The sequence below is a fragment of the Ischnura elegans genome, chromosome 10, assembly GCF_921293095.1.
Source record: "Ischnura elegans chromosome 10, ioIscEleg1.1, whole genome shotgun sequence".
Lineage (NCBI taxonomy): Eukaryota > Metazoa > Arthropoda > Insecta > Odonata > Coenagrionidae > Ischnura > Ischnura elegans.
The window spans coordinates 20567302-20580155 of NC_060255.1; the positions used below are offsets into that span (position 1 = coordinate 20567302).

The 12854-nt window shown below is 38.6% G+C and overlaps 1 protein-coding gene across 3 annotated transcripts in view; it reads left to right on the top strand.

Annotated features, from left to right (window-relative positions):
• Positions 1–8967, top strand: part of LOC124166581 (ribosomal protein S6 kinase alpha-5) — a 656640-nt gene extending 647673 nt beyond the window's left edge. For all 3 annotated transcript variants that reach the window (XM_046544149.1, XM_046544147.1, XM_046544150.1), the window contains 8 exons: positions 391–510; positions 628–852; positions 1264–1434; positions 2163–2387; positions 3099–3249; positions 3582–3835; positions 4072–4177; positions 7058–8967. In XM_046544149.1, coding sequence (XP_046400105.1) covers positions 391–510; positions 628–852; positions 1264–1434; positions 2163–2387; positions 3099–3249; positions 3582–3835; positions 4072–4177; positions 7058–7821 — 2016 coding nt within the window. In that variant the 3' untranslated portion in view covers positions 7822–8967. The remainder of the gene's footprint in view (positions 1–390; positions 511–627; positions 853–1263; positions 1435–2162; positions 2388–3098; positions 3250–3581; positions 3836–4071; positions 4178–7057) is intronic.
• Positions 8968–12854: the final 3887 nt, after the last annotated feature.

The following is a 12854-nucleotide window of genomic DNA, read 5'->3' on the forward strand; positions in this document are numbered from 1 at the left end:
CTGACTTTGAATGAAAAAAAAAAGATCTTTTCCAACCTTTTCACTAAACATCTTTCATAATTAATAGTGATATTGTATCTCATGTCCTGCACGTTTGAGTGGCCTAATTAAGTTCTTCAGAAAAGATTCTTAATCTGCAGACTATACATCTGACATTTCTCCCTAGTATAATTTTAAGAGGAAATGATTCTATCAAATTCACTACATGTTAAATTCATAGTTCAAAATCATTTGCATCTCTTGGTAAAAGGGCAACTCAGTTATTCCATGACAGTAATTGTAAAGTTTTTTTCAATAACTCAAAAACTCCTTTATTCTTAATTAATAAGCATACTTTCACAAGTGGACATGGGTAGTTTTGAAAACTAAATCTATTTGTTATTTTTTCAGGGCTATTCCTATGTATCTCCTTCCATTTTGTTTAGTGAAAATGTCATATCAGATGATATATTCCGTCCGTCAGTTGAGAGAAGGCCAACGTCTGATAACCTCATATCTTGTAAATTTAAGGTAAGAAATATTAGTCAATTTTTGATTGTTTGAATGCTGGAATATCTTTCAATATTGGTAGTTGACTCAGGTATACGTTGCAAGCTAATTTATCATTTACTGTCTTCTCTTGTGCAGGAGTCTGCATTCTTTCAAAAGTATGAGTTGGATTTGAAGCCAGAAGGTATCCTGGGAGATGGCAGTTTTTCCGTCTGTAGGCGATGCACTCACAGGCAGACTGGCCAAGAGTATGCAGTCAAAGTGGTTAGCAGGCGGGTGGACGTGAATCAGGAAATAAACTTACTCAGAGCATGCCAGGGGCACCCAAACATTGTACAACTCCATGAAGTATTCCACGATGAGGTGAGCATACATATGAATTAATGATTCCACCCTTAGTGTAATCGAACTGAAGAGATCAACACTGCAATCTCGGTAATCTGACAGACATGCAGGCGGGGCATAGCCAGATAACCAAAAACACCAGAGTATTGGAAACTTACAGGAAACAAACGCAATGCACAAAAGCTTTCTAAGGCTTAATCCCCTTCTTGCTAATAATATGCATGCCTTTCTCAGGTCAAGTTTATTGTTTAATGGAAAATGATTTTCAATGGAAGACATGAAATAAATACTTCCAAGTAAAGTAAACAATTTGCAGACAGGAAAATGGAACCTTATAGAACCGAATACCAGTGATATTTTTTCCAACTTAGGTGTTTGTGAATGAATAGATTTGCTGAATGGTGTGCTGATTGTGTGAAATTCTTTCAGGTCCATACATACTTGGTTTTAGAACTTTTGAGAGGAGGAGAACTTTTGGAGAGAATAAGGAAGAAGGACAGGTTTACGGAGGAGGAAGCTAGTCAGATAATGGCCAAGCTTGTCTCAGCTGTTGACTTCATGCATAGCAGAGGGGTTGTGCACAGAGATTTAAAGCCTGAGGTAAGTTTACTCAGTCTGTTGTGGATAAATGACTCCCTAAAAATGTTAGACCTTAACACGTTGCGTATCGGGGTATTTAAATTCCTAGGAACGCTGATTTGGAAATATGTGCCTATTAGGGCATAATGCCTTTGGTTTAAACATGGTTAAAAAGCTAATGTTTAGAATATAACTTTACCCAATCAAACGTTACGATGCATCAATTCATTATGAATAACGAACAACTGAAAACGTACTACTGAATACATATTGTACGCTTTAAAATTGTATAGGTTGACTCACCTAAATGACGAGAATCTTCTTCATCCATCCGAAACGTTCGGGAAAAAAATGACGAGAATTCTCGCCATCCGTACGCAACGTGTTAACTCAGCTCCCTGTTTATTGAAAAAATGAAACTTATTGACAAGATTAAATGCCATCTTTACGGTGAATACCCCATTTTTTAAAATTCTACTGGTGGCATCATTTTTGTGCTTTCTAGGAGAAGAAATTAATTTTTCCAGTATTTTGCAGCGAGACTCATTGACTTGTTGTTAAGTGATTAGCAAATTGACTACTTGCAGACATTGCAAACATTAGGAAAGTGATTTCTGTATAGTAATTGAGCTTTCAGGAAGCCATTTTTCCTCCCTACACATAAGTTGAATAAGTGAACGTATGTAGTATTTTATTGTCATTGTTGGTGTGGCTGTATTCACCATTGTTGTTATTCCTTTAATTCACAGAACCTCATTTTCACCGATGAGTCAGACTCTGCTGAGATCAAGATAGTGGACTTTGGTTTTGCTCGCCTGAAGATGGAGAAAGACGATTCCCTCTACACTCCTTGCTTCACTCTGTTCTATGCAGCTCCTGAGGTTCTAAAGCAAGCAACCAGTCCAAATCAAATGGGGAAGGGCGCTGATGGCTATGACAAAAATTGTGATCTTTGGAGCTTGGGTGTGATACTTGTAAGTACCGTTATTTTTTTACTGCTTCATTCCACGTTCACAAACTCATAAAGGTTAATATAAGCATTGAGTCCAGCTATGTAAGAGCAATCATGCAGTGGCGTAGCTAGGAATTTCGTTCGGGGGGTCCAAAATCAGGGGGAAAATTTTTGAAAAACCGGGCACTAAGTAATGAGTTTTAAACTAATTTTAACACTTTTCATAATCAAAAAAACGTTATTGTAAAAAACCTAATTTGTCAAAGAAACATTTTGTAAATTCCTGATTTTTCAATATTTTTTTTTCTTTTAAGAAGGACAATAATTGTGTTTTTATATTTTGGGGGGTCCGGGCCCCCCGGACCCCCCCCCCCCCCCCCCCCCCGGCTACGCCACTACCACCATGCCTTTGCATTCAAAGGACCTTGATTCAGGGACCTTGGTCAATGGTTCTTGCATGAAATTTCTCTTGAAAAATCATTAAAGACCTCCATATTTACAATGTAATTGGAACAAACCACTGATGTAGTGTTATTCTTTTCAACAATTTTATGACGCACGTCAGTGTTGTACTTGTGGTAAAAATATGTGGCATGAAACCAATCATGTAAAAGCATTCGCTTGAAAAATTGTGCATTGGAGAGAGTGAGTTGCTACTCAAACAATTCAAGTTGATACGGTAATTCAGTTAAAAAATAAATGATGTTAATTAAAAAATTCTTGTCATTTTCAGTATGCAATGCTTAGTGGAAAAGCTCCATTCCACTCACGAAGCAGGGATGATAGTGCAGCAGCCGTGATGGAAAGGATAAAAGGTGGACAGTTTGACTTCAATGCTGAAGCATGGAATAACGTCTCCACACAAGCCAAATCTCTTACCAAAGGTAAATTTGCTTCTACTTCAATATATTTAGTTAATTTCACATTTTATTATTAAAGTATTCTACCGATTAAGGTAGGTTTCCATGAAGTACTTAGGAAGAATTCTGGGATCCTCCTTCCCCATCAACTACTTCCCTCTTCAATTCACAATAAGGCCTACTCCCTTTCATTCTATCCAAAAATCTTTTTCTCTTCCTTCCTCTCCCTCATTTACCTAACATTTTACCCTCTAGCACTGTTTTATATACATAAGATATTAGGAGAAAATTAAGCAGGTCTCTTTCCTCTTTTGAGAATAATCCTCAATAACCATATTCAATTATCATTTCTCCAGGATTATTGACAGTAGACCCAAAGAAAAGGCTGACAATGGAAGAGCTAAGGACAAATGAATGGCTGTATCCTGGTGGAAGAGGATCTGGTGCACATTCCCTACCTCTTGTGAAACAATCCAGTCTCTATTCCTGCACACCACTGATGACCCCCGATATTCTCACGGCTGGATCATCTCACAGAGCGACTGAAATGGGCATGAGGGCAACATTTGATGCATTCCACAGGGCGCATAGAGAAGGCTTTAGATTACAGGTAAGGATGAGGAATATTGAATTTCTAGAATACGTATATATTCACATAAAATATCACTTGCGCCTTTTTCACTATGTCTATATTGACTTATGGTGTGCCATTACAAGAGAAGAATGAATTTAATATGAACTATGCATAGTGGCGGAAAAGTTTGGTTATGTTTAATATTCAAATACGTAATAAATAGTGATGTATTTTCTGCTTTTCTGATGCTTAAATTTTCTGTTAATTTGCAGGAAGTGTCCCATGCCAAATTAGCCCAAAGACGCAGAATGAAGAAGTCATCCAATGATGCAAGGAGTAATTCAACCTCAAGTAGTTTCTCCACATCTAGTTCCTCAGGTAATTGAAAAGTCTTTATGATATGTTGTATGTGTGTTAGGGAAATAATGGAGGATTAAGGAAATGAATTAAGGAAGTGGGCAAATTTGAATGGGAGGGGGAAGGTTAGGAGAGACACAGATTGTATTAGGAGGAGGTGGGCTGGTTAAGTCAGGATGGGTGTGGCATTGTAGATTAGGAAAGGGGGCAGGGTAGATTATGCATTGGCAGCATTTTTTGGGGGCTAAGGGGAACCTATGAATTCAAGTACAATGAAAACCCTTCTCTAAGGCCAGTTTCATATGGACGCGTGTGGGATGCGGCGAGTGGTTGCCATTGTTCACATAGACTCGCAGTGGCATAGCCAGGGGAAGGTCCGGGGGGTCCGGACCCCCCCCCAAAATATAAAAACACAATTATCGTCTTTCATAAAAGAAAACAAAATATTGAAAAATCAGGAATTTACAAAATGTTTCTTTAACAAATCAAGTTTTTTCGATTATGAAAAGTCCTAAAATTAGTTAGCTTGCCAAGATAGAAGAACGTCATTCTGCCAAGTGCAATTCAAGCAACTGTTGTATACCAGGTTAGAAAAAAAACGGAGGAAAAGTACACCTCAGAGGAGGTTTTGGGTGCACCCTATTGTGGCACGAAGAACATTAAAAGCTGCTTTAGTGACCATATTTACTGAACTACGCGCTGATGAATATAATTTTTTCAAGTATTTTCCCAGTGCCAATCAGACTATCCAAAGCAAAAAGATGCTCTCGCACTGTTATCTCCCAGCTCGCTCTAATTCTACCAACAAATCTGCTTGGTCCGCATTAGCCGTCCACGTTCATGTGTAAGCGCAAACCTGTCTCTGTGGCCTTTATGCGCGTGTATGATCTGCAGGGTGGAGGGGCCACGCAGATGGCTACTGCGTACGGACGCACTCATGAATAAGCTTCCATTAACGTTAGGGATGGTCGGATAGGATACCTCGCATCCAAATATCCGCGGATATTGCCCTTCATCGGATACATCAGATCCAAAGTCCAAATACAAAGTAGAGGTTTTCAAACTAATTTTAACACCCTTCAGAATTGAAAAAAACTTCTTTTTTCAAAGAAATCTATTGTAAATTCATGATTTTTCAATATTTTGTTCCCTCTTATGAAGGGAAGTATCTGTGTTTTTATATTTTGGGGGGTCCGGACCCCCCGGACTTCCCCCTCTCGCTACGCCACTGGTCAGTCGTTTATCCGAAGATTTTTCCTTCTTTCATTTCCAAACCCAAGAGTAATAGTTTAGGTACCGAGCATGTTTTCAAGTATTTAAAAAAAAAACAAATTGAAAGCCTATAAAAATAATTTTTAATTTATAAAAATATAAAAATGTGTATGAAAATCTAAAAAGCATTCTTTTGATTGTATATACCCAGAATAAACTGGAATAATTACTTTGTTTAATAGCTGGAATTTGAAAGTGCATTTGGATCCGTAAATATCCAATCCGAAAGATCCTGCTCTGAAAATCAATGATCTTATCCGAATCGGGTCCAAAAAAAATTCTGGATCCGTCCATCCCTAACTAACGTCAATGCAACCTTGTCGGCGCATAGAGCGCAGACCGTCCCCATCCACGTGAAATGGGCCCAAGAAGGGAGGAAGCATATCGATGGCTAAGTTCTAACAACATGTATCTCAAAAATAGCAACTTTTCAGGAGAGCAAAAAAAACGATTAATTTTTTTCTAATTGTACGCTAAAATTAAGAACCCAAAATTCATATAATTGAAAAAGAAGCATTCATTTGCAAACAAAGAGTTGATTTTTGCTTGAATTTTATTTTTCAATGTTATTATTCACTTCTCAATTCACGCTTCACATTCCACTTTGTTTAAGATACTTGTATCGAACCGGCCAAATTTTGAGATACGTGTTGTTAGAACTTAGCCATCGTTATCTTCCTTTTTTTCAACACTTAATAAAAACCGTTTTAATGAATTTTAAATTTTATTTATTCTTTTATAATGTGGACACATATCTAGAGTTCAGTTTTATGCAATTTTTAAGAGCAAATCAGGTAGCTGATGGCCCCCATTCTCCACACTCTGAATGAACCGATTTTTGGCTTTTGTCATGACTCTTGCCAGCATGGTAGGGGTTATGTTTGCAATTTCTTGATGGAGGTTGGTCTTCAAAGATTGTAGAGCCCTTGAACGGTTGCAGTGAAGTTTTCTCGGGTTTCGCACCGGGTCAGGTTCTCCATTTCTGGAAGGAGAAATGGAGGACCTGACCTGGTGCGAAACTTCACTGCAATTGTTCGCCGGGAAAAAAACTAAAAATTATATTACCCTTGAAAAGGGCCGGCCTTAGGGCGGGGTGCCCCGCGTAACGGCGTAATTACGAGGTCTGAATTTGGGAAGGGAACACATACTTAGCCAGAGAGTGGTAGGGATTTAAAATGCTCTAGTTTGTAGATGGGGTATAGAGTTTAATATTTTAAGTGAAGTGCCCCGCACCGAAGGTCCGCCCCTAGCCCCGCACCTGCTAGGGCCGGCCCTGCCCTTGAACATAAGCACGGGACTTCCAAAAACTCCGTGGAGAAAAAGTCGCAGTGGGTCAAATCGAGAGGCCACTCCAAATCGCCACTCGAATTGAATTTTAGTTTTTACAATTTGTTTAAGATACCTGTATCGAACCAGCCAAATTTTGAGATATGTGTTGTTAGAACTTAGCCATCGATATGTTACTGTTTTCCTTATTTCCTTGAAGGAGTGAGGAAGATTGGAGTGTCTTGTCTCCCTCCAACATATTCTACCCTAATGAGGTTCTTTTTAGGTATATATGTATTTTATCATGCAGTCCTCCGAGGGTTTTATCCTCATCTAATAAATTGCATTCTCTTCTATTTTCAGGCATGTCGTCCATTCAAACACCAAACAAAGCCGATCGTTCCTCACAGGGTACAGCTCCTCCGTCAGCATCCTCAGTCATCAGTCGTCGGAGTGTTGTGTCAGACAATGATGAGTCTTGCACCAACATCTTCAATTTCCGAGAGGCCAGGGTCCAGGAGTACCTATCTAGTCTCTCCGAGGAATCTGCCACATCTTTTAGTCCTTCAGTGTGCAAGCGTTTCAAATCGGACAGGTGGAGCGATGTGACTCGAGAGAATTCCGTGGTGACAGTTGAAGGGGAGGGAGAGTGTTGTTCGGACGACGTGAAGCCAGTGTTCAACCTCCCGCCCCTCGCAAGCCCCATTACATTCAAGTTTTCCCGTCGGACCACAAGTGGCGAGAACAGCTGCTCTATGCTGAGCGAGACTCGCAGTAGTAATAACGAGCCAGAGAGAAGTTGTCTGTTGACTTATGAGGTTGAGGAGATTAGCGATGCAGAAAGTGTGACTGGCGCTGGTGACGTGGAGAGGTTGCAAGGTAGCAGCATAGGTGGTGCTCACGAGAAATTTCCAGACAGGACAGAGGAAAATGCAGATTGTGATATGGTGTTGAGTGTGGAAGACGGTGATGGGGAGAAAGTGTCGGGACCAATCACGAGATCGCGAAAGAGGCAGTTGGACGCGAGTTCGTCGAGTTCTTCCAGTGGGGAAGAGAGGGAGGGTGAAGGGAGGAGCAGGAAACGGAGGAGGAAAGGAAAAAAGGTGGAGGGCAGTGGATTTAGATAATAATTCCATATTTGCAATCAACTTCAATGCATAACCACAAGTATTCAATAGAGTTTCTACAGGAAAATTATAGACTGTCTGTACTTGTGTTTACGGCTTATGTCCTGACTGTACCTTTATTAGAAAGAAAGTTGTGTGCCTTCAGTAAGCTGAAGTAGAGTGAAATGTGTCTTCACTGAATTGGAGTCTTTACAAGTTGCCTTCATGTCTCAATTTTGTTTGGATGACATGCCAATGAATTTTATATAGTGGTAAAATATAAAAATTATATGAAATGATATACAAAACAAGTGTATATGTATGTTACAAGTTCCTCCCATGTGTGGGAGATCATCCTCGACACTGAAGATTATTTTTTACATTCGGTAGATTTTTGCAATTTTGTGAAGTTTTTTAATGATTTGATTTTTTAGAAGATTGGAAACATCACATTGACTTTCTTCTTGCTTCAGTGAGTTGAGAAGGTAATAGTTTGTGAGAATGATATTTTCATAAGAATTTCAGAGGCCTAGATGTTCATTGGGTTGTGAGATCTACCTCTGCAGAGAAGTAGGAGAAGAGTGTGCATGCACATATGTATTTTCTGATGTAAAATTTATGTGAACGTGGTACAGATTTCTCAGGTACATAAATTTTTTTAACTTAGTTTTAAATTTATCTCAAGTGCTGCTGGAAAGTTATTTGAAGTAAATGAAGCCTACCTGAGTTAAAGCTGTTTTATTGTGACATTTTCAATGACATTGTGTTACACCAGAAATAAGCATTGTGTGAGTAATTGATATGAATCCGGGACTTATCACCTGAATAAGAGAGCAAAGAATACTTGAATAGCTCTTTATCTAATGTATTTATTTAAGGGCTTGTTTCCAGCCCAAATGAACTGATGTAACTATTTCTTTAATGTTGACTTCTTCTGTGATTGTTAAAGTTTATGATGATTTGTTTTATTTAAAATATTGTCATATTTTGAAGTATAGTCTTCAAGAGCCTTCAAATGTAGGCATTACTGTAATTATCTTTAGGTATTAGTTTGATCATGAAATTTGAGAAAATCCATATTTATTTTAAAATATACCTACTACATGTTTTGTTTAGCAAGTGTCTATTTCTTAAATGGGAAAATAAAATTATATCAAGTTGAGTAAATTATTGTCTCATTTATGAAGCATAACTACGTAGCCTAATTTTGAATTGAACCTCGACAAAGCAAACATTTTGTGAATGCCCAACATGGTACACCACTGTAGTTAGAACATGCAGGGGTGTGTATTAACCCTTTATCGAGTGCCAACCGATTTTCTAGGCACTATGCCAAAAAAGCCGAGGCATTTTTGCTGATTTTGCAGTAGGTTAGGGAAAAAAATTAGGTCTCAAAAACAAGTAAAGGTATACGTTCAAAAACTTTCGTTTAATTTAGTTTTGTTCCTGGGAGTAAAGTTTCATCCCGTGTTGAAATTAAACTCCTTGGAGATTTTAATTTCGTGCGGGAGCAAAACTAAACCTAGGCCTTGTATTTTCGTTTCCCTCCTGGTCGAAATGAAACATTTCTGTTTCGTTTTACTTCCCATCCCTGGTTAGAACATGTGGGGGCATGTTATACGGTGGCTGTAGGTATCTCGTAAGTTATTTCGGGCAATTTTCAATGAGAGATATAAATACATAGAACATTTCCGAGGCATTTGAATAATGGTTGTCTCAAGCAACACCATTCAAAGAATTTAAGTATACCTGGACAAGCCACGGTGATAACTTTTACGGGAGTCACCCGCAATGCACAATTGTGCGAAAACTCCACAGAGAAAAAATCATTCGCCTTGACTGGGATACGAACCCGGATCCCTCGATTTCTGGCCGAGTGCTTTAGCCAGTTAAGCTACCGAGGCGTCATTCGTCCCTGTGGAAATTTGTGGACTATACCGGACAAGGTGGTATGGACTGCTGAGCATATTATGCGACGAGCAGTCCAAATCGTGCGCACGGCGCCACAGCCGGAGAGTAAAGTCCGAACTTTGAACACATATAGGTGTTCTCTCTTTGACGAATTTAAGTATACCGGGACTAGCCACGGTGATAACTTTTACGGGAGTCACCCGCAATGCACAATTGTGCGAAAACTCCACAGAGAAAAAATCATTCGCCTTGACCGGGATACGAACCCGGATCCCTCGATTTCTGGCCGAGTGCTTTAGCCAGTTAAGCTACCGAGGCGTCATTCGTCCCTGTGGAAATTTGTGGACTATACCGGACAAGGTGGTATGGACTGCTGAGCATATTATGCGACGAGCAGTCCAAATCGTGCGCACGGCGCCACAGCCGGAGAGTAAAGTCCGAACTTTGAACACATATAGGTGTTCTCTCTTTGACGAATTTAAGTATACCGGGACTAGCCACGGTGATAACTTTTACGGGAGTCACCCGCAATGCACAATTGTGCGAAAACTCCACAGAGAAAAAATCATTTTTTTCTCTGTGGAGTTTTCGCACAACACCATTCAGATGACCAGTTCAAGCAAATTATTCACTCAATGGTTGAGGCCTTTACATTGTAGAATTCCATTTTGAGGAAGGAAAATGTAAACTTTGTTACCTACAAATTGCCTTTCTAACTAATCCACACCAGTCTTGATGATGATACAAAGTATCAAAATTATTCAACAATAAATGGTTATTTGTAGGAAGCAAAGTTATTGCTTGAAGGTAGGAAAATACAAAGCAAGCTCCCTCTCAGAGTTCTATGGAGAAGAAAGGATGGTGATGCCACATGTTTGAACTCCCCTCATCGGAATTTGGCCTATGAATACTATCAGAAAGGAATTGAACCAAATAATCCTCAAAGATATGAGCCAATGAAGTACAGTGGAATGTAAATTAATTGTCCTTACGGAGAGGGAATCTGCTCAATAGACAAGACGCTTAATCAAATTGGATGTGTAATTCATTCATAATCATTTCCTAAAAAGTCATTACCTTACTTTCTCTGCATTCATTTGATACAAATAGTTATAGTTTATAGAAGCAGTTGATCAGGAACAGAGAGGCACCTTGCTTAAGAGAGCTTATCCTCGCTGTTCAGTAGCAAAAATTGTGAGCCAAAATTAAGCCCTTATTAGATGAGGTATCCAGGCGACATTGCCAGCAACCTAACTGGATGCTGGCAACTATCATAACAACAATCAATGACCCATGGCAATAAATGCCATGGGTTATTGATTCTTATGGATGTTATTGCACGAGGGTTGCCAGCGACGTAGCCACACTTTGGTGACTGACTGCGCATGGCTACCAAGTCCTGTTGACACTCCGGTTGCCACTGGTTACCCATACTGGCAACGTTGATTTGTAGCATATGGAGTTTATAGGGTCAGTGTTCAAAAAACATACATTTACAGTCAAAATAAAACAAAATTAATTCTTGTTTACATAAGAACCAAAATTGTGCAATTACAGTTAGTCAATCATACAATCTAATGACGTAAGTGGCACAGGTCATTAGTAATATTTACACAGTTTTTCTTGTTTTTTGCTTTCGTGCTGTGTCCACGGACGTGATGCCCACGTCCACGGATGCAGCAGAAGAGGAATATTGAGTTTACTCACAAGAAATGGTTTTTTTAAATTTGTCATTGGACATTCTGTGACAAGTTGTAGTGTATCGTCATGTCCATGGGCTGTAGAGTTCACGGACATGACGATTTCCTCTAAATTAAGTTATAGTTGGGACTGACAATGAGTTAGGACGCTGTCCTTACTACATTGAACTTGCATTTACAGCTGTAAAAGACAATTCAACCGTATTTATAAATTATTTTATTTTTACCAATTTTTACTTGCCCATGGACATGACATCTTGGCTCTTTCGAAAAACTGAACTAAAATTTTTCTTCCACTGTTAAAAAATTCACTAAACCAAGTATAAACTAAAACAATCCAATATAGTTGACAATCTCCTTCTCTACACACTGGTTGTTTGGGACTATCGCCATCTCCTCTGAATAATTCCCCCTTTTTCCTGTGTGTTCATGGACATTGCTTTTTTGGATAGGAAAAATGTTTTTTTTTTATAATAAATATTACGGAATAAAATCAACCCAAAAAAGCTATTTTGGAATTTTTATATTGTTGTAACTTGTTTAATGATAAATTTCATAATAAATTATTTAGAAAAGGTTGTTAGTACAATAAACACCTCCTCGAAAATCTAAATGGAACTGACCATGAACATGACAAATCAAAGTCTGTAGACATAAAATTTGGGGAATATAATTTTTTTTCTTTACTAATTTTTCACTAAAATTAGTAAAAGGGTAAATAAAATAATATGCCTATTTAGTTTTGATTTAACAGTTTTGGTTTTTTTATGGCAGTCCATGGATATAAAAAAACCAAACAGTACGATTATGGGAGAATGACCCTATAGCACTAGGTAATTCTCCCAATATATTACACTAGGCCGCCAGACTTACATCAAAACTCAGTCAACAAATTGGTCAAAAACGGAAAAAATTCTGTCTACTGTACTGGCTACATAACAGTCTACTAGGTTTGGTAGCCATAGTGCCTTGCCAGCGACAGTAGCTGGTGACGTCGCCTGGCTATACCTTATCTCGCCTTAGATCAGATGACACCTACGCAACGCCATGGCAACACGTGATTTACCCAATGTTGGTGGAAAAACGTAGCCTTGTGTACAACCAGAATTGGATGGCGTTGTGGGTATGAAGACACACCAACAACATATGCAGAAAATATGAAGCTACATACAATTTAGAGGAAAAAAATGCAGAGGACAGGAAAATTACAATATCTGGTAAGTACAAAACTGAAATCTTCAAGTCCCTCAATTGCATCCCATTTACAAGTAATACGAACTTTGTTCCATGAGGTAAAGCATTAAAAATTAATATAGCACAATGCACAAAAGAAGGGAATAGCGTTGAACTTGAAAGTTATGACATTCTGTTCAACTTTAATAAAAACAGTCAGTACAAAGTATAAAAATTCATAAGCGATTCCCTTTTCTAAGACAAAATTAT